The 22,659-nt window shown below is 43.0% G+C and overlaps 1 protein-coding gene across 2 annotated transcripts; it reads left to right on the top strand.

The window, feature by feature from the left end:
* Positions 1-1,826: 1,826 nt before the first annotated feature.
* On the top strand, positions 1,827-21,907 carry IYD (iodotyrosine deiodinase; the record flags this gene model as incomplete). Of its 2 annotated transcripts, XM_082730111.1 has the most annotated exons (5): positions 1,827-2,116; positions 11,565-11,756; positions 14,096-14,255; positions 17,855-18,011; positions 20,336-21,907. In XM_082730111.1, the coding sequence occupies 5 exons, from the start codon at positions 1,933-1,935 to the stop codon at positions 20,516-20,518; spliced, it is 876 nt and encodes a 291-aa protein (XP_082586237.1). In that variant the 3' UTR covers positions 20,519-21,907. The 2 variants fall into 2 exon arrangements, with proteins under 2 accessions (XP_082586237.1, XP_082586238.1); XM_082730112.1 differs by lacking the exon at positions 1,827-2,116 and having other exon boundaries at positions 11,565-11,688.
* Between the last annotated feature and the right edge of the window lie 752 nt (positions 21,908-22,659).

Genomic DNA, 22,659 nt, shown 5'->3' with positions numbered 1-22,659 from the left:
CCTCATGACCTATAGGGTGCTTCTTCCTTCCAGTTTATTTCTCTCCTTGCATGTTTGGTCTGTACCTCCCTTGCGACTGAGTGGTTTATTTATTCTGTACTTTTGGTGGGATGAAAAGGTGAGTTGGCCCCAGCGTGGGTTTGCCACACATCACACAGACCAGCTGCCTTGGGTCAGGTGTGGGGTTGGATCTACTTGGACGATACATGGCCGCCTCTGATGTCCTTTCAGAGGAGCTCTGGAGGGGACTTCCCTTCAAAGAGCTGTGGGCATGGCGGCCAGTGCCATCCCAACTACAGTGTCTCTTCTGGAGTCCAGGTTTTCCATCGTAACCTTTGCCCACAATCTTACACCGCTCTCTGGAGTTAGGACAAGTGCAATAGCGATTAAAAGAATAGTTGTCTCTTATAAAAAGAAATGTTAAAATGTATAATAAAACAAAACAAAACATAAAAGGGGTATTTAAATAACATTTGTTTAATTTTTGAATAGGTAATAGAACCATAATAGTTAAATTTTAAAATTATGGAATAGTATACAGTAATAATTCTCTTGTCCCCTCAATCCAATACCACACCCCATCCAAAAGAAGTAGACACAGTTGTTTCTTAACCTTTTGTGTTTTTTTTTGAAGTATAGACTCAGAAGAAATTGCAAAACTAGTACAGAGAAGTCCCAACAGACCACCATGTGATGGTATAAGGAGGTAGGGTCTTTGGGAGGTGCTTAGGTTTCTGTGAGGTCATGAGGGTGGAGCTCTCATGAGTGACATTAGTGCCCTTGTAAAAAGAGACATGAGAGATATGGTCTCCCCTTTCCGCCATGTGAAGACAGAAAGAAATCATCCACCTTCAAATCAGGACGACACCCTCTTGACAGAGAACCAAATTGGGCCCCATCATGATCTTAGACTTCCCAGCTTCAAGGCAGGTAAGAAAAAAATTTCTTTTTAAGCCACTTTGCCTAAGGTATTTTTGTTATAGGGACCCAAACCAACATTTGCTCAGCAAATTCTAAGACAGTTTCTTAAAAATAGAAACAAACAAACAAACCCTATCTAAGTTATATAATTAACCAAACCATCATTTTTAATGATTTGGGATCACTTTTCCTGGATCAAAAAGTTTTTCTCTAATGCGAAATGTGATAATTTCTTTGCTTTCTCTGTTGTCTCAGGAGCGTCCTTTAAAAAAGTTCAAAGCCTCAGGGCAGCGTTTCATAAATATGCTGTTTTTTTTTTTTTAAAGATTTTATTTATTTATTTGACAGACAGAGATCACAAGTAGGCAGAGAGGCAGAGAGAGAGAGAGAGGAGGAAGCAGGCTCCCCGCCGAGCAGAGAGCCCGATGCGGGACTCGATCCCGGGACCCCGAGATCATGACCTGAGCCGAAGGCAGCAGCTTAACCCACTGAGCCACCCAGGTGCCCCCATAAATGTGCTGTTTTTAAAGTGCAGATTACCTTTCTCCCTCCAGACATTTTCTTTCACTAGACCTGAGTTGGTGCCTGGAAATCTCTTTTAAAAACAAGACCCCCAGGTGGTTCCTGGCTTCTGGCAAGTTGAAGACACAGGGCTCTCAGAGAAAAGTTATACAGGAGGAAAACCAAACCCCTTACACCACTGTTAGCAAGATCTGGTGCATTCAAGTGTTTCCTCAGATCCCGGCAATTATTGTTGAGGAATATATTGATAGAGCACAGTTTTACAAGGGGGATGCACCTGTGGATTTCCAACCCGACAACACACCCTGGAGGCACACGCCATGATCTTTGCTCCTTGGCAAAGTCCTCCCAGAGTCCGAGAGTTCAGCAGGTCCCTCCCACAGCCGCACACCTCTCTCTTCCTTCACCCCATCCCCCAGCATTTCTCGTTCCGGCTCTGTTTGTTTAAATGCCGTGTGGGAAGCGTGGGCACCGTTCAGAGTCAGTCTTATGACCATGTTTTTACTGACTCCACTCTTGGTAGCAGTTGTCTGCATTTTGATTGCCTGGATCTTTAAAAATGCTGATGGAAACATGGAGAGAAGAAAGGGGGAGACTCGAGCCAGGGCCCAGGCCCGTCCTTGGGTGGATGAGGACCTAAAAGACAGCTCTGACCTGCACCCAGTGGAAGAAGGTAAGGATACAGGCACAGCTGCCTCGCTTCCACCTTCTGTGTTGCTTTGCTGGGCGCCCATTGAAACCTGGGCTTATGGAGAGGAGGAAACACACACGGGGAACTTTCATCGGCAGCGTCTACTGTACAGATTACAGTACTATGTGACAGGGACAGGTCATTTTTCTCAGGTGGTCAGCTTAGCACCTGCTGGCACCAACCCCCCTTGTTTTCTGGAAAAAGAGTCAAAGAGCCGCTGAGGGGCTGACATTTTCCCTGGCCCCAATCCTGTTCTGGCTGTTGAAATCTTTCTGAAGGGGTACACCCCAGTCTGCTGATGGGGGAAATGGTCAGGTTTGAAACAAGGTCTTGGAAATGTAAAAAGTGACATCGGTTGGGGGGCTCACTACTTTTCCTTGGGCCAGGTTGCGTGGCTTAGAGACCACTCGGCTGTGTCCTCAAAGCTGGGTGTCCAGTTTAGCAGACAAGGCAATAAACAGGTAAAATGAGGGAGGAGTGAGGGGCTAAAGTGATCATCAGGGGTTTCAAGGAGGCAGAGGGGCATGGTGGGGCCACAGGGAAAGGACAGTCAGGCCTGGCCGATTACTAGGACACGAATAGCTATGGTTAGGAGGCATCTGAAGCAAAAGGAGCAGAAAGAGCATAAAAGCAGGGATGGAGCCCTTGGGAAAGATGCTGAGAAGATGGGAGGACCGCACTGGAGTTGGGTGGGGGGAGGAGATGGGTGAGAGTGAATTGTGATGGTGAGCATGGGCCCGGTCATGGCTGACTCGAGGTGGTAAGGGAGCAAGCAGGAGGGAGAGGCTCTTGAGCCTTAAGCAATCAGGATTTGAGGTTCATCTGAGGTGGGTTTGTAGGATGGATTCAATTTGGAAGAGACTCAGTGATTCTCAGCTGGGCTAGTGATACCCCACCCTGGGAAGAGGCCACCGGGATATGGTTGGGGGTGTATTGATGTGCCTATGTGCACGTATGTGCGCATGTGAGCTGCCGTAATCTCAGGATTGGGGGCTGGTGTATACAGCTGGCACTCAGTTCTGGGAGCCAGCCATGCTGAATGTAGTGCATAGAGTTCAAGGTCAGGCAGCCTCTGAGCAGACCTGCCTCTCACTCTTCCTTTCACTGAACGACATCCCACCCATATGGCAATTCGGCCCAGTCGAGAAGCACTTTTCTTAAGCAAAGGGAGATCCACTGTGAAGCCGCGTGATAGTCTGCCCTGGTCAAAAAGTTACAGGAAGAACAACAGGGTTTGGTAATACCTTGGGTAGGGGGAGAAGGGGAGGATGAGAGCTGGAGGCTGGAAGAAGCGGAACGGACACTATCCCACATGGGGGAGGGGAGAGGACGCACAGAGAAGATGTTAAACATACACAGGGACATGTTGGATTTGAGAAGATGACACATCTAAGCAGACAGGGAAAGGCAGTCCAGGTGAGGGGTCTAGAGACACTGACTGGACGCTCACCAGCACAGGGGGATACTTGAAACTTGGAAAACTGGTGAATTCCCTAAAGAGACGCTGCTGGCAAGAAGACGGAGGATGGATCTGGGGCACCTGCAGTTAAGAGGGGCTGTGGGTGGTGGTGGGAGAAGCGACCACAGACAAGACCATCTGGGAGAGCAGCTCAGGATAATGATGACAGCAGGCTCTTTGAGAACACTGGCTCTGTTCACTTGGCATCCCAGCTGATGTAGAGTAAACCACTCAGTCTTCATGTCAACACAAGGTGGACACTGTTACTGTCCCACATTAGAGAGAAAGAAACTGGGGCTCAACTATGCTAAGCAACCAGCTTAAGCAGATCCTGGTAGAGCCAGGACCCAGGCAATGTGTTCTGGATTCTGGACACACAGCCAGTTGCTAGGCTGTCTTTCTAACAGAAGAATAACCTAGAACAGAGAGGGCGGGAGAAGACCATCACCCCAAGACATCAGAGGTAGTATGCTTTGAGGAAAAGCCCCTGAATTTGAAGAGTTTGGAGGATACGAGAGGAATTGGTAAGGCTGGTGGGGAACCAGGGGTAGGGGGCTGGGTCTGAAGTTTGGCAACACAGAGCAAACTGTATGGCCCTGTCTGGTTCTGTTCTCTTCCTACTTACTCTTTTTTTTTTTTTTTTTTTTCCAAAATCCTCTGCTTCTTTATTCTCTGTTCCTCACACAGAAGAATAGGTTGAATTTTAGGGGCATCTCAGCAGCCATGGGGCCCTCTGCTCTGAATGTGGAGTTCAGTCTATTGTTGGAATTTTTGTTGTTCGCTGAAGTGACGCCTACTGAGGTCTCACAGGTGATCAGTGAGAAGCAACATTTGAACCCAGGCTTCTCTGCCACCCCCAGGTCCCTACTCTTAAGCCCTGGATGGGTGTACACAGTCCAAGAAAGGACTCATGGCACCAGTACCAGGTGTAGGTTTAGAGGAGATTGAGCAGGGGGTAGAAGAGATACAAGAGAAAGGATTCCATTTCTAAAGAAACATGGAGGTGCTTTTGATGACAGCAAATGGATACCAGATTCAAACTCTGCTGAAAGTTAATTATAGGAGACAATACAGTAAAATAAGTATTTAGGCTATCCTAGTGTGAGTTAAGGAAAATAATGGGTAACAATACAATCTTTCTCACAAAGAATTCCTACTCCAGGTTCATAGACCAGAGAATCAGCATGTGTGTGGGTGGCTTGGGGAATGGGGGAAGGGTGCAGAATGGCCATGCTTACTAGACATCAGTCACAGACTTCCTTTGGGGATGGCCAAACATGAGTTCTGTTAATATTTTCAGTTTCCTGCTTAACTGTAGCAGCAGTCTTAGGAGGACAAGTGACAAAGAGAAAACCTTAGATTGTCTCCCTAAAACAAGGCAAAAATCCTGCACAAACATACTCTAGTCAGGCCTGATTCATGGAAGTGCATGGAAATGGAAATAAAAGAAAAAGATAGAGGGAACACATCTCATCAGGATATGTTTGTTTTATTTATTTTTAAAATTTTTATTAGTTATTTGATAGCGAGCGAGAGAGAGCACAGAAGCAGAGTAGCAGGCAGAGTAAGAAGGAGAAGCAGGCTCCCTGCTGAGTAAGGATCCTAACATGGGGCTCGATCCCAGGATCCTAGGATCATGACCTGAGCTGTAGGCAGTTGCTTAACCAACTGAGCCACCCAGGTGCCCCAGGATATGTTTGCTTTAATGTTGGTAGGAATTTGTCTCCAGTTAGCTTTACTGACCATCCAAAAGCTACTGTCCTAGTTGAAATTTTGGTTGTCCCAGATTGTCCAGTCACTACTGAGAAAGGCTTGCGTTAGCAATTTCATTTAGTTCAACCTAATACACTGTGTAACTTCCAGGTGAGAAAAGGTAAAACAAAAAAAAAATCAGTCACACCAATGGAAGGCAGGAAAGGCAATGGGAGACAGAACCAAGGGGAAAAAATGTGTTGGAAAAATGCTCAGTGGTAAGGGTAGATATATGTCCATAGATATGCGCATATGTGTGTGTATATGATCTTATAAATTTCACACACAAATTAATGCATCTCTGTGTGTATATACATGATATATATACATACGAAATATATGTATATACATATATATGACATATACGTATATGTATATGTAGAGACAATATGCATCTTCAAGGTTTGTGCGTGGTCATTAAAAAAAAGGCCTGTGTTAAAATTATCTAATGTGGGTAGCCCCTAAGAATTAAAATTTAGGTAATTGAGGTAATAAGCAGCTGTCAGAACCAGTTTCAGATCTGTTCAATAGCTCAATGACAACTCACTTCAGTAAAAACTTAGCCAGCGGACCAGTCAGTGACAGTTTCTTGCTTCTGAAAGCCAGCCAATCAGGGATGAATTCACTTCAGTACCAACCAATCAACAACAGTATCAAACAAGTAACACTGTCCCTAGAGATGATATTAATCCTATTACATTTCTGGGAGTCACCAATCCCTGAACTCCAAGCTTCCCAACCAGTGGTATGCTATAGGTAGCCTCTGGGAGAAGCAAGAACCAATTGTTAAATATTCAGGAATTTTGTGCACCATTTTTGAATTATCAGCTTGAATTGAGGACTGGATGAAAGTATTTACACAGCGGAAATTGGCAAGTGTTGTAAGTCAGGCTCCCCTCCCCCCTCCTAGAGCTGGTTTACTAGCACATCACTGTCCAAAATACTGTAAAAGGTCAGCAGTATTTACTGTGTTCACAGAGACTCTTTTGCTATAGGAAGCAATAAATCTGGCTTTGTCTTTACTTTTCATTATCCTTGGACACACACACACACACACACACACACACACACACATACACACAGTCATTAATACTTTTACATGGTTAGCTTTAAAAGGTTGATTTACCAAGACTTTTATAAGACCTTAAAACTTTAGGGCAAAGACAGGTAAACTCAGGTGGGAGAAGATTAGCAAAGGGAAAGGACTTGCATGGAGACATTGTCTTTGAGATCAAGTCTGGGTGGGCCCTAGGGGAAGGTAAGGACCAGCACAGAGGTAGAAGGAGGCACTGACATACCTCAAGAGATGATGGGGCTCAGAAAGAAGTTTGTCAAATTCATTTAGGATAGCACGGGGAAGAAAAATTACTCTCTACCCTTCAAGGTTCTTCAAGCTCATCTAAGAATTAAATTCACACGAGACAGGTTAATAGAAGAAAAAAAAAACACAATTAATTATGTGTGCACAGAGACCCAATAATAAAATTGAGACCCCAAAAAATGACCAAGCCAGGCAGATTTTATACATTCTAGACAGAGACAATAACTTTGTGAGGAGTTGATAGGACAAAGAAAACAAATGCTTGAAGGCTTCAATTAGGAAGGAATTCTAAACAGAATTTGGGCTGAGGTAGTAGATTGGTAAAAAGTAAAAAGATTTGTTTATACAGGTTTCTTGGCTCTAAAGTCCTTGTCTCTGGTGATGAGGGTCTCTCTCTCTATATATATATATACACTACTTTCTAGTATAGGTGGAGTACGTTTCATGAGAGATTTATTTTCTGCTTTTAAGGGGGCAGAGGAGGGTCAAAGGTTCCTTCTTATACCAGCTATTTCCCAAGTAGCTTCAATTCAGAATAATCAATATGCCATTGTGGCAGCTTTGGGGGCCGCCTGCCCTGAGCCCCTACAATAACATTGCTCTATTCGAGAACTTTCCATCTGAACATCTCCCAGAGTCTCCAGCTGCCATACTCCTCAGGAGCTGCTAGTGAAATACATACTGTAGGGTGCTGAATGACTGACAGGCCGGTGTGGAAACCCTGAGGGCTGAGGCAGTCGGGAAGGAGGTGTTCTCAGGGCTCTCAGGGCGGGGGTTGAGCCCTTACCTTGCTACATCCCCACCTTCATTATCAGTCTCCTGCAAAAGCTGCATTACTCTCACCCTTATTAATATTGCTTCTCAATGTTCTCCAAAATTCGAAGGAGGGAACAAGGATGACATGACACAAATTGGCCTTTTAGCTTCCTAGCTAGAAAATTTGGCTCATTTGCAAAGGTTTTGAAATAGAACTGCAAAAACACAAAAGCAACTTATGTAGACATGCAGCCAAAAAAACCACCACAAACCACCTTTGTGCTAAGCACTAGAGAATACATGTGGCCTAGAACTTCTTGGCTGTTAAACCTTATTACAGTGGAGTTTGGGGTTCCTTGGCATTAAAGCAATGATAAAAGGTGAGTAGTTCTTGGTGTCAACCCCAAGTGTGCAAACCCCAAGTGTAGCAGCACAGACTTATAGCAAAAAGTGGACCCTAATTGCACACATTTGTTTTGAAATACATGGGTTTTATGCCTGAGTGAATCCCCCAGAGTGGCTTGGCTGGTCTAGCATGGAAACAAAACGACTAGGTTACAGTGGCTGTTCTCTTTCCTCTTAGAGCAGTCAGGAGGTCAAGGGGAAGGAGAAAAGTACCTTTGGTATCGGTTCACTGCCCTGCCCTTCTGCTCTGGGAGAAGCTCCAGGAAGACCAAGCCTTTCAGGACAATCTAACCCAGCACTGATCAGGCCATTTGTCGGCCCAGCTCACTGATAAGGTTTAGGCAGCAGTCGCTTCATTCTGCTACAGTGGGAACTCTTACCTTGGACTTTAGAAGCTGCAGAAACTGCCAAATCATGCACCTAGACTGCCTTTAGTTTATACAAATTCTGAATGGATAGTAAGAGTTGGTAACCTACTTTTCAAACAGGTAATGAGGCATTTCATGCATTTGCTCATTTACCACCTACTAAGAACAGAGGTTGTCAGACTTCATAACAAATGATATAGAAGTTATCACTGGTGTTGAAAGTCTTTATTAACACATTTGATAAGTTCAAGGTTGATACTGATGACACTTGGGTTTAGTTGAGAATTGATCACTAGAGAGCTGATAGGTGTCTGCTGCTATTCCCCAATCACATCTACTTCCTTTTAACTGAGTAACTGGGCATTTTCATTAAATGTGTATAGTTTGGGTCCAAACTTCCCTGGCTAGTAAAATATATAAGGAATTTTCTCACTAACAGCAATGTGCAAACTATTGTTCGTGCTGACCTTGTATTGTCGTTGAGGTTTTCAGTGTCTTTGAAGTCATCCTCTCTTGCCTTCTCTCTCCCCAGTCAGTCCTCAAAGGCCTAGGAGTAAAGTATGCGCATATGATTGAAGGGGAAAGTTAATCCTTTACCTGAATTCCACCTGGAATGTTCCAGACCCTCAGGGCCGGGCACTGGATCCTCTTGTTCTCTTCCTTCTTTTCCTGTTGTCATTCTCATCTTTATGGGGAGGTTCCCAAAGTGACATCCAGCCTTCTGGACTCAGACTTCTAGTTTCACACTAGGAATCTCTGCTTGAACAACTCACAGGCATCTCAAATGTGATGGACTGGTGATTCCTACTTCTACTTCCCCCAGATGGTTCCCCCAGATCGCTCATCTTCTATCTCAGTAGATGGCCCCACTGTCTTCCCAGGTGCTAAAGCCTGCCACCTGGGTTTCATCCTTAGTCCCTCTCTCTCTCCACTCCCAACCACACAGTTCCACAGATCTCATCGTTTGTATCTCCAAGATGCTCCAAGAATTTGTCATTCTTTTGTTGCACAACTAGCCTGGGCCAACATCATCCTACCCTGGCTATTGTAGTGGTTTCTCAATGGTTCTTTCTCCTTCACTTTTGTCTCCCTCCAATATACACCTCACCCTGCTTCGTTTATGCTTTCTATCGGTTGGATTCTCCTTGCTCCATTCCAGATATTTTCTTCTGAGTTTTCTTCCAGTTCACTAATTTTTTCTTTAGGTATGTATATCCTGCTTTAAATCCATCCATTAAGTTCTTAATTCTATTACCTTTTCAGTTTGGAAGTTTATTTTTTTCATATTTTCTAAGTCACCTTTTATCTTTTTCTGTACCCTACAGATTTGTGCTTTTACCTCTCTAAACCTAGTAATCATAGTAGTTGTATCTTTTGAGTCTGGTCATTCTAATATTTGGAGACTTTTTAAATAACAATTCTGTTGTTTCTTGCTCAAAATGTTTTCTTTTTATGCTTGATTGAATATGGTGGGTAATTGTAGTTAAAATTACCTGTATATTAGCATTTGCTTCTGTTAGACAATGGAGACATTTATAGGCAAGGGCACCTATTTCAAAGTTCAAGTTTTAGGCAGGACCCACCAAATGGTATAACCCCTTGGGGGCTATTATATTTATTATCCATGCTTGCTTTAAGAATGTAATCTTGGGGTCACAGCTTATTCACCTTCTCACTGTGTATGGGTCTGAGCTTTGATTCCTGCCCCCCACAACCCCTGAAAATATAAAAATAAAAATTCAAATATGTAGAGATTGGCAAATACTATCAAAGGAAAAGTGGCTTCTGTGCTTACTTGCCTCTGCAGGCTCATATTTCCCTTCAGCTTTGGCTTAGGAATTTCTTACTACATTGTCAGCAATTCATCGTTGTTGTTGTTTTAAGACTTTAAAGATACTTTATTTCATGATCTTAGTGGTTTTCAGTTCGTGGGATATTGTTTCAAATACGCCAGTTAGCCATTAATAGGAATTTTCATTCTTCATCTTTGTGTAGGTAAAATTTTCTTTTTCTTGATTTCTAACCAGTATGGAATTTGGATAGCCAATAGTCAAGATCAGAGTTCAGGATTCTGTGGACTCATTCTTTTCATTTTTTCTTGATGTTTTTGAAATGATAATCTGGGAGACATTTTTGAGAACTTTATTTCCTTCTCCCTGTTGGCCACCTTATGACTGTAGGGGAGAAAAAATAATTTCCTCTCTACTCTTCTAGGTTCTTGGCTGAGGAAACCCCCCCCCCATAATAAAAGACACACTGAGAAAAAAAATAGGATCTTAATAACACATATACTTCCTGTATACATGGGACAGATTCAGGAAAATTGACTGAGTCCCTGAAATGGCCCAAGCCACCACCTTAATTGCCATCTTCTACAAAAAATGAAAGAAAGATGTTGGGGGAGGAGGATCCAGTTATGGGAAGTTATCAAGAAGAGCACAATATGACCCTGCGATTGCACTCCTGGGTATTTACCCCAAAGGTACAGCTGTAGTGAAAAGAAGGGGAACATGCACCCCAATGTTCATAGCAGCAATGTCCACAATATCCAAACTGTAGAAGGAGCCGATATGCCCTTCAATAGATGAATGGATAAAGAAGATGGGGTCCATATATACAATGGAAAATTACTCAGCCATCAGAAAGGATGAATACCTACCATTTGCACCAACATGGTTGAAACTGGAGGAGATTATGCTAAATGAAATAAGTCAAACACAGAAAGACAATTATCATATGGCTTCACTTATTTGCAGAACATAAGGAATAGCAGGGAGGATATTAGGAGAAGGAGGGGGAAAATGAAAGGAGGGGGAATCCTTGGGGGAGGTGAGCCAGGAGAGACTATAGACTCTAGGAAACAAACTGAGGGTTTTAGAGGAGAGGGGGTGGAGGGATGGGTGAGCCTGGTGATAGGTATTAAGGAGGACACATGCATGGACCACTGGGTGTTGTATGCAAACAATGAATCTTGGAACACTACATCAAAAATTAATGATGTACTCCATGGTGACTGACATAACATAATAAATTTTTAAAAAATAAAAATAACTTTAAAAAAAGAGTAAGGTTGTTGTGCAGATTTAAGTCTACCTTCTCCATTGATAAAAAATTTCTTGGGAGAGTCCTTTTCTTCTTGGTACAGAAAAAGCTTATGAATGGAGATATCCTTTATAAAAGTAAGTGTTCCTTACAAAAAGGTAACTTTCACTCTGGTTTTCAGAAATTTTCTTGTGTCTGTTGTTTCTTAAAAAATCAGCTCAATATAGTTCTTATGTCAAAAGGCATATTTGGGGGTGGCGTAATCTGCTCCCCTTCATGACCAAGAGAGGTCATTGAATTTCCTGCTTTTCTTGCTTGTATTTGCAGATGCTGATGACTGGCAAGACTCAGAGGAAAATGTTGAACATATCCCGTTCTCCCACACCCGGTATCCTGAAAAAGAAATGGTTAAGCGGTCCCAGGAATTTTATGAACTTCTCAATAAAAGGCGGTCTGTCCGATTCATAAGTAATGAGCAAGTACCCATGGAAGTCATTGATAATGTCATCAAAGCAGCAGGTCTGTAATGGCACATTGCGTCCTTGAGAATGTCAGCTGCAAGTGATAATACTGGGGCAATAAAGCTCAAACACAGTGAACAAAGCCCAGAGCAATGCATTTATCTCTAAAGGCTTACCCAGGTATTGACTGGCTGCCAGAAACATAATGATTTCCACTTTCTACAAACTATTGACTATTACAAACTTCCTGGGAGCAGATGTAACAACAGTGTAAAGCTTCTGAAATTACTGAATATTATGATCTTTTATCAAAAATTAAAAATTTTGAACATACTATTACATACTGGAAGAGAAACATGCCCTTTCTTTCCCCTCCTCTTGAAACACATGGATGCACACATATACACACACCCTCACATTTATGCATTTCTCTTTTTGGAACCAAATTTTTTATATTATACAGCATCATGCTCTCATACTGTTCTCTAATGAACTAGCAACATTCACTATGTGAATTTGCAGAGTAATCTGCAGCAAGGCAACCCCATTTTCAACATAAATTGATATCTCCGTGGAGGAGAATAAAGGAATTACAGAAGAAGGGGAAAGAGACATAAGAGAAATCTTCTTATTTGAATACTACTGGAGTATTGTGTATTATTCCTATATAAGTCACATTTAAGCTCATTTGCAGAAATATTACATGGCTATTGTGATCCATTGCTCAAAATGAAAGGAAGCAAGAATAAAGCATTCATTTAAACTAAGAATACAAATGTACTGGCTAGTTTTTTATTTAACAATAACGGTCCTTGAGTTCTTTCCACATATTTACCTTTACCTATATTTGTGTGTTTATACATATGATGCGCAGATGAATTTGGCATAATCAGAAACGTTAGGGAACAATTTATTTCTTATGTGTAGCGATGACAATATTTAGTGGAAAAACCTGAGTACAACGGAAACTGGAATCACTCTTTTCAGAAATATGGGCTTTGTGTGTAGCTTTTGACTTGCATTTCACAATCCAGTCATGCCCTCTCAACCACAGGGAGTGTTTGGAGGCAAAGATCCCCATCAAGCAGGCAGTTCTAACCGCCCCCCTGGCCCCACCCCACCCACCTAGCCCTCCACCCCCCCCACCCCCCATGCAGAGATTATGTCATTAAATTACTCACTAGGGAGAAAGGAATACTTCCTTCTGAAATAGCCTACCTATGGGTCACATTCTCTCACTTGGAACAGCAGGCCATCTCTGGGACAGCAGGGTGACTCACAGCAGAAGATGGCCCTGGTTGGAATCTGAAAAAGAATTCAAGCTCCTTGGATGCTGAGATACACTAAGAAGCTTTGACTCAGGATCCTGGGACTGACCCAAGTGTGGGCTGAGGGTTCCCATAGCCCATGAGACCTGAAGACAGACTTATGTGTACTAAGCACTGAGGGCCAGGAGATCTCATGTGTCCCCAAGACCACAAACTGCACAGTACCACATTCAGGGTTCTGATATAGGTACCAAACAATTTGTAGTTCAGTTCCCTTTCATGAGTATTTCATTTATTTATTATTATTATTATTATCATTATTTTTAAAGATTTTATTTATTTATTTGGCAGGCAGAGATCACAAGTAGGCAGAGAGGCAGGCAGAGAGAGAGGGGGAAGCAGGCTCACCACCGAGCAGACAGCCCGATGCCGGTCTCATTCCCAGGACTCTGAGATCATGACCTGAGCTGAAGGCAGAGGCTTAACCCACTGAGCCACCCAGGTGCCCCTTATTATTATTTTTTTTAAAGGCAAGTTTTGTTTTTATTTTGAGAGAGAGTGTAAGTGGGGAGAGGAGCGGAGGGAGAGAGAAAATCTCAAGCTTAGCATGGAGCTGGAGGTAGGACTCGATCTCACGACCCTGAGATCATGACCAGAGCTGAAATCAAGAGTCAAATGCTTAACTGACTGAGCCACCCAGGTGCCCATTTCATAAGTGTTTAAAAGTCATTTTGCTATTTGAATTTTTATCATTTTCAGTAAGCTTCATGACTTTATCCTGTTTCAAGAATATCAAAACAAACAACATCTCAGAGAATTTGGGCCGTCAGAGTTTCCCTCTGGTTTCACCTAGTGGTCCAGGCACAGTTATTTAGGGATGTTTTCCTCCACATAATTAGAGAAGTGGTGATAAATTCCCATAGCCCTAGAACCACTGGTCTTGAACTCAGTTAGCTGGTTTGCTGCCCCTAAAGGGATGCAGACTGTGTCTGTGTCTGTGGCCAAGCCCTTCATTCACCAGGTGATCTAACTTCATTTTGAACAAGTATGAGTTATCCTATCTATCCTTAATGAACATTTTCACATTTTCCTATGTTTTAATTTCTAATTTTAATTTAATGGATGGTAGGAACCGCCCCAAGTGGGGCCCACACAGAGCCCTGGACCTTTGTGGTTGTGAAGGACCCGGACATGAAGCACAAGATTCGACAGATCATTGAGGAGGAGGAGGAAATAAACTACTTGAAACGGATGGGACGCCAATGGGTCACGGACCTGAAGAAGCTGAGGTACAAAAGTTGATGGAGTTATTAACCTCTCTGTGCTTGGTTTTCTCATCTGTAAAATGGGAATGTCTAGGATTTACTTCATTATGAAAATTAAATGTTTGCATGTTTGCCATCCACGTCTTCGGGAAATAAATGGGCTTTGACCCAAGCAATAGTAAATAAAACACTGGGGACTTACTTTTCTCCTTTCTGGAATGTAAGATTGTGAGGTATTTCTCAGGACCTTGACTGAAGTAAATTCCATTTGCGGAAGTGATACCATCTTCCAAGTGATGTTATTAAGCTGGCTTTAGTTTGGGTACAGTTAGTAGAGTAGCTATTTAGTGTAAGTGTAATATCTATTGGGCGTTAGTCACTGCGCAGACCTCCTTATCTCCAGGAAGGAAGTGTGGTGAAACTCATTGTGACTAGATTTAATGCATTAGGGTAGGTCCTCTAAGTCGTCTGTTCCTCTGGTCGCTGTGACTAACAGTGACTTGTGGAGTCCTCTTTCCCCACTGAGGGCCAGTCATCCTTCATAAGAGCTCAGATGCATTTCATAACTTCTCAGTCACTTTTGTCATCAAAACGGTCACTTTCAATTGTTTAGACTCTGCTTTGTCATTTGCCGAGTCCTCTTTATAAACTCTGCCTTCCCCACAAAGGCCATTTCCTTTCCCCTCCAGGGTGCCCTGAGGCTGAGGAGGGACAATGGAACGAGATTTGGTACTTGGAATACAGAGGTCTTCATACCTGTGGCTTTCAGTTGTGGGCATTCCGTGGCCAGTCCTGGGGTGTTATCCAACACCCCAATGTGACCCAAGCCTGTAAGACAAGGAAGGGCAATGAGATTGCAGCCCTGGGGAGAAGAGGAGGGACCTCTCATCCAGTATTCAGGGCTGGCTGGGGGAGGGGAAGAGGGCCTCTTGGCTCTGCTCCTGTTTCATTTATTTGGCCCCAGAGGACATATTTTTCCTAAGATATTTAAACCCTAAGAAATTGATGTCTTATAGAGTTTTAACTTATTGCCATGCTCTGGAACTAGCACAGGATATTAATAATAAATATAAGAACCTTATTGCATATTCATGGGGGAAAAAATGGGATGGGTCAAATTGAGTTCTTACCTGGGATGGCCTGCTCTTTGCATGCACAGTGCGTACAGAATGCCGCTAGCCCCTGGTCCTCTCCCCAGCAAAGGCAAAATTAGTCACTCTTTCGTCCCTGTGCTCCAAAAACCTAACATACACTTTCTGTGCATCTAATATGGCCATTTTATCACATAGCATTTTAATTATTGGTTTACTTTTCTTCTTGTGTTATAGGCCGTATTTCAGAAAGATTATAGACTTTCTCTGCAGGCAGTATGTACACACACATGTATACATAAAAACTCTAGGAGTCCATATTTAAGGTGTCTTACATTAAACCATCTAGCATAGTACTGATGCATAGTGGGTAACTGAATAAATGTTTGTTGAATTGAATTGCAAATGAGCATATATCCTGACATCCTGTTTGAGTCAGTTTTGAAGCCCATAGCTGTCATTAAAGATTCAATATACAACCTGGGTCCAACCTACCTGTCAAACCTTCTGTTTTTCTGTTTGTGGGTCTAAGCCCTCACCCCAGGCAGGAGGTCCTATTTTTCCTTCTCCTAATACGTCTTGTTGCTATGTTTTTATTAGCTTTAATGTGATGTCATAATAAATTCCTGTAAAATTTAACAAACCAGAAATATGAGGATACTAATGTATGTCCAGGTAAAAAAAAGTATAAAAATCATTGAAATTATTAATTTGCCTTTGAACCAAGTTTAACTGCTTAATCTTCATCTTGCATTAATTTTTTTTGAATTATCCATTTTAAAATAATAGTAATAGTAGTAATGCTTACACTCACATATCAGTGTGTGCTAGATTAGGTATATTTCTAGGTATTTTATCTATTTGACTGATCTCACCCACACAATAGCTGTATGGGGTGAGTGTCTGATAGTGCTCTTTACATATACAGGAGTGGAGCCCTGGGACATTCAAGAAATTACCCAAAATGACAACATCCGTCAGCTCCAGAGTTTATGCTCTTTGTAAATGATGACCATTCTCCATGTTTGTAAGGAGAAAAGGATTGATAATAACTCAATGTGACTAAGCTGACTAAAGTGTGTGGTACTACACTTGATCTTAGCCAAAAGGCCAAGAAGCATGTAAGCTGGTAGAAGCATGGGAAGGTAGTTTTGGAAATGTAAACTGTAGAAGTTAAGAGTGTAAGAGGAACCATAGAAAACTGCACAAGTGAGTTTAGTATGTTTTAAAACAGTGAAGCATAACTAGGCTTAAAATGAAATCATCCTTTGTTAATTTATGACCTAATGTGTCTGTATCCTAAAAAAACAAAAAAAAAATTTTCTAATATATAGCATTGCATGAGTATTACTTTGAATATCTGTGTTGGAATAAAACTTTTGCCAAATGTATCAGATACAGTAATAGAATAGAGGCTCCTTAGCTGGAAATCAAAAATTGAAACTTAATATTAATATCTCACATGAATTATCTCCCACTCCCACAAAGTTCCCTTCTTTTTCTCCACAACAGGATGGACAACATTACACTCTCTGACCCAGTGATTTTGGTTAAACCTCACCATGATCTTTTTCTTTTCCTTTGCTCCTATACCAGACGGATCAACTCCAGCCTCTATGCCTCCCCAAATTCTCCTAGTCCATTGGCCATAGCAATCTGCCTCTTTCAGAAATAAACCCGATCACATGAAGCTTCTGCTCAGGAGCTTGTGGTCACTTTCCATTATCTACCAAATGAAGTAAGTAACAGCCCCCCTGTGCTCCACCGTGTACCTCTTTCTCTGGGCGACCAGGCTTTTGAAAATTCCAGCCTGCCAATCATCCTCTGTCCTGACTCTGCCTTTACTCGTCGACTTAGTAGGATGCCCTTCCCTGTGCCCCCTTTCCATCTGGTCTTCAGCGCCCCACCTCACTGGAAACTCTGGAAAAGTTCTGATCTGCCTATTTAAAATGATCAACCCTTCATTTGGAGAACTCCTGAAGTACTTGACTTACTTTTCTTTAATTCCACTTACCAGGTTTCAGTTTGCCAAGTTTTCCATAGTGCCCTCTGGGTTATAGGACCATCTTCATCTCTTTCAGCATTTCTTGAGCCTTGCCATGCTATATCCTTACGAACACATGTTTACTGGATTGAATGACCCTGGACAGAAAAATAAGACACACACAAAAATTCTGTTCTGGTAGAAATTGAAATATGAAAGACAAGAAAATGCTTTGATTTTATTTTTTGTAAATATTTATTTATTTATTTATTTATTTAAGAGAAGGAGGAGAAAGTGCATGGGGGGGGCAGGGGGAGAGGGAGAGAAAACCTCAAGCAGACTCCCCGCTGAGCACAGAACCCATCATGGGTCTCGATCCCAGGACCCTGAGATCAAGACCTGAGCTGAAACCAAGAGTCATCGCTCAACCAACTGAGCCACCCAGGTGCCCCGAGAAAATGCTTTTATTTTAGACAGAAATAAGCCAAGTTGGGAAAAAAAAATCATTATGAGCAAATAGTCTCTGAATTATCTTTCTTTCCCTTCAGAACCAATTGGATTAAGGAATACTTGGACACAGCTCCCGTTCTGATTCTGATTTTCAAGCAAGTTCATGGTTTTGCTGCAAACGGCAAAAGGAAAGTCCACTACTACAACGAGATCAGTGTCTCCATTGCTTGCGGTCTCCTCCTGGCTGCCCTGCAGGTATGTTCCCCTGCCCAGCCCGCCCCAAAGACAGAAGCCCGGCTCCAGGGCCAAACAGTGGCCTTATTCACACATTTCAGCCAAGTTTCTAGCCTAGAGACATTTGGAAGTTGTTTATCTAGAGCTGGATTTCTAAGTAAGGCGACTCTGATGTACTAAAAAAAAAAGTCACCCTAGAAAGCTGGATTGGTGAGTATAATGTTGCCACAAGCTGGGATTCCTCCAGAAATTCACTTATGTACGACATCAGGCTCAGGAACACACTGTGTTTGCCTGCAACCATAACAACAGGAAGCTTCAAGGGTTTCAGCGGACACACCGCCTAGCTGTGCTCGCAGCTGTCAGAGCCAGTGGAATGATGACAGCGCTCCGAAGAGGGCTCTGTCCTAGAGCTCTTCCTGGAAAGTCGAGATGACACTGTATTGCATGAGAAAGATGTCTCTATGTGCTTTAAAAAAAAAAAAAAAAATCCAGCTCTGTAGGAGCTAGACACTGTTCAGCATGAAATAGAGCAGGAATTGACATACACTTTTTACATGATGCTATTCATTCCCTAAACCCATAGCTTCCGAGCGCCTTCTACTGGACAGGCCCCAGGCAGGGGTAGGGGAGGTCCCAGGGGTAACTGCCTCGTGTGTGAGCTGTGTGCGCTTTCTAGTGGAAACCAGGGTCCACTGGTGGAGAGAGACAGAAAACACAGAAAGCAAGAGAAGCAAACAAGATTATTAGGACAAGTGATCGAACCATCAAGAGACAAACAGTTCCCCAAACCTACACGCTTCTTCAAGAAAAATGCATATGCCAAAAACACCTCACAAGATATAATCATTGTTACATCAAAGAGACACTCACTTTTAGATTCCTTGAGAAGTCAGCCTCAAGCAAGTGACCCCTTATTTCCTTCCTGAATCTGTGACTGGATAAAATAGAGGAAATGACGTGTGAGGTCAGACCATATGGCCCCACGGTTCATTCATCTTAGCGTGTTGGGAGGAAAACAAAAACAGAAACACGTAAAACTAATCCTCCAAGAAAAAAAAAAAAAAAGACGAGAAAAGAAACTGGGGACTGAATATCCTCACAGAGATGTTGTAGGGTGAAAAAAGTAATGCGTATGAAAACACTTACCTGGAAAGTATATGTTTATTTTTTTGTTTGTTAGTTATGTTAGTCACCAGGCAGTACATCATTAGTTTTGGAGGTAGTGTTGCAAGATTCATAGTTTGCGTATAACGCCCAGGGCTCCATGCAATACATGCCCTCCTTAAAGTACATGTTTAAAAAAAAAAAAAAAAAAGTGCTTAGTTCAGAGGTTTTCTCAAGCTCCAGTAGGCAGCCGCGTCCCGTTAGTGTTGAGTTTGCTGCCCTCTAGCGGCTCCTCAGGCCTAATTCTGAGTGTAGGTTCTAGTTGTGAGGGAGGCAAGAGGAATCTTCCGGAAACCCCGATCTGCACAGATCCCATAATGATCTGACCAAAGAGCCTCTCCTGCAAGACAGTCCAAGTCAGTTCCAGAACTTCTGTCTGGCTCTGGACACTCTCTCCAGTGTCCCTCTGGTTGGCAAAGTAGGGGGGATGGAGATAGTTAGCTTGGGAGACATCTCAAAGCTGCACATGAATTTTTTAAGTGTTTATTATCTGGAGAGGCTTGGGGAGAAGTTGATGGAGTTGATGGAGAAGTTGATGGAGTAATTCCTCTACCTCCAACGGATCCCTGGGTCCCTGGGTCTTCTGTGATCGGACATAGGTATTTTTAGCTGAGGATGATGCTCTTCTTCAATGTTGATTATGTAAACATAGGAACTCTCTGCTTCTGGGGGTGTTCCTTTGGTGTATTAAAATTCCTTGGGGCACCTGGGTGGCTCAGTGGGTAAGCCACTGCCTTCGGCTCAGGGTCCTAAGATCAAGCCCCGCATCGGGCTCTCTGCTCAGCAGGGAGCCTGCCCCAGCCCCCGCTTGCCTCTCAGCCTACTTGGGATCTCTGTCTGTCAAATAAATAAATAAAGTATTTTTTAAAATTCTTTTAAAAAAAAAAAAGATTCCTCACATTTCCTTCCATGAAATAACCATTCCTATTTCTTAACTATCAGTGAAAAATAAGACTAGTGTTTTAATTCTTCAAGAAGCCTCTCACCGTTGGGTCAATGTGGGGACTGGGAGATTGAGGAGAGCAGGTGAAGTTCAAGGTGCAGTTGCCCGGGCTGGCTTCTGGGAAAGGATGGGACATGCAGGCATCACAGGGACCACCATGTCCCCAAGCTAAGGGCAAAGCTGTGACTTCTTTTCCCCCTCACTTGCCCATGTATTCTCTCCCCTCCTGTTGCAGAATGCGGGACTGGTGACTGTCACTACCACTCCTCTCAACTGTGGCCCCCGACTGAGGGAGCTCCTGGACCGCCCCACAAATGAAAAGCTGCTGATGCTGCTCCCAGTGGGGTACCCCAGCAGAGAGGCCACGGTGCCCGACCTAACACGGAAACCCCTAGATCAGATCATGGTGACCGTGTAGTCAAGAGCCCATCCAGGATGCTGGCAGACAATGGCTTGGTCCTCTCTTGTCCCTCTTGGGTGTACAAGGCTGCTCTTTCCATGGTGGTTAGGTCTCCCCAGCACCCCCACTCCACTCAAGAAACTTTCCACCGCATTGGGTCCTTGGAGTCTGAGAAGTCCTGCTCCCCAGAAATAGTAAGAGGGCAACAGGTACTTTTGTGTCTCATCCACTCTGGAAGCGCATTAAGCTTTTACTAAGAACAGGCCCTGGTTTTTAAGTTTTTAAAACTCTTCCAGAAAAGTCCTGGTGATTTTTTTCCTCTTACATTTAAAAAGCCCATAGGCAGGAAAGAGTCACCAGAATGTTGAACATAGCCCAGAGAACTCGGCTATGTGATCATTCCTGAATTTAAATTTAGACTCATCAAGTGACTTCTGCCCTCTGATTTCTGGTGGCTTTAAGGCCAGGATGTGCTTTTGAGATCTACTCTTTTGCTGAACTTCATGGCTACCCTGCTAGTTTTTAATAAGTAACTGTCAAAATAATTCCAACATCACCGTCACAGAACAGAACAGCTTGAGCAGGTGGCTCTGACCGGCAGCCCTCCGAACGTGCAAAGGGTTGTTGAATCATGGAGGGGCGTGTTGGAGCTGGTTCACACCAGCTTGTGGAAGCAGGCTGTTAAGTATTCAGGAATTTTGTGAGCCAGTTATTAAACCATTTGTCACTGGAAATCGCCCATGGTGGAGTGTTTACAACACCGCAATCGATTGATACTACAAATCAGACTTTGTTTCCTTTTTCCTAAAGGGAACTGTTTTCCATACACAGCACAAACAGTGTCTCCCTTCTTTTCTACTCGAGCCCACAAAAGATATTCCTTTTCTCCAGATGGCAGTCGAGCAGTTTGGGACTGATGGGGTAGGAGGTGTGAGGTTGGGAATGCCAGACCTCGTCTTTGGCCCATCACTCTGTCTTCCCTTCCCTGGGCTCCATACACGCGGGCACACTCCTAGCTCAGATCAGTTCTCATCCAGCCTCCCCACTGGTCTCTTTATCCCTTCTATCACCCTTTTTCTATTTTCTTACTCAGCTTCCTCAAGAAAAACCTCTCCTGCCTCTTTTCATTCCTCTTGGGAGTCATAAAACCTAGGAAAAGCCCTGAGCGTTTTTGAGGAGTCGGAGGCTGGTGATGAATCTGTATTAGAGAAAAGAAGGACTTTTATTTTCCTTTAAAATATAATTAGGTATTACAAGAACCTGTGCCCTCAACCACCTCTGAAGTCCTTTGAAGGCTCTAGAAGCTTCCTTTAAAATCTCCAAAATCTTGTACCTCTGGTTTCATTTTTTTTTTCTAAACATGCTTTTCCCCAAGGCTACAGACTTTAATAAATGCCAACTCTCTTACATTTTGTTTCTGTTCTTTTTTTACTATCATTAGTATTGTGACAGGTATTTGTCCTGGGCTCTTTATTGTAAATGAGCATCGTTTTAGCTACATTGTTAAAGCCTTATTCGACTTACACGGGATGGAACGGGCGCCTAACCATTGTATTTCAGACAGTTTTTAGTAGAAAAAAAGATATTCTGAGAGTTCCAGGTATCAGAATAATAAACACACTTTGGTGTTACAAATACAAAGAAATTGGAGTTAGAGTGATACATTTCTTATGTTTTGAAACTAGTTGAGCCCAGCGTTGTGGGCTAGTTTTAGTTGGGTCTGCTGAGTGGGGCTCACGTAAAAGGGAACCTTGCCTCCAGGGAGCAGGGTGGAGAGGAAATCTGGCTGGTGGTGGGAGTCCAAGTACCATGCTCAAGTAGAGACACGGACAGGAAAGGGAAAGCCCGGCCATGTGAGATAGGAACCCTCCAGCAACAGATTGCCAAGGCCTGTCCACCTTCCGGATTGCTGCGTCCAGAAACACCGCCCTGGTTTCTCAAAGACGGTGAACAAATGTGCGAAGGCATAGACTCAGGAAGCACGACAGCCATCCTTCTCTTTAGGGAATGGAGTTACAGGTGACTCTTGAGCAATGAGAATTTTTTTATTTTCTTAAGATAAGTACAGGACAGTGCTCTCAATGTATTTTGGTGATTTCTTATGATTTTTTTTTTCTCTAACTTGTCTTATTGGGAGAATACAGTGTATAAAACACAGA

This window comes from Mustela nivalis (assembly GCF_964662115.1).
Source record: "Mustela nivalis genome assembly, chromosome: 5".
Lineage (NCBI taxonomy): Eukaryota > Metazoa > Chordata > Mammalia > Carnivora > Mustelidae > Mustela > Mustela nivalis.
The sequence above is the reverse complement of the archived record's forward strand: the minus strand, read 5'-3'. Positions and strand labels throughout refer to the sequence as shown.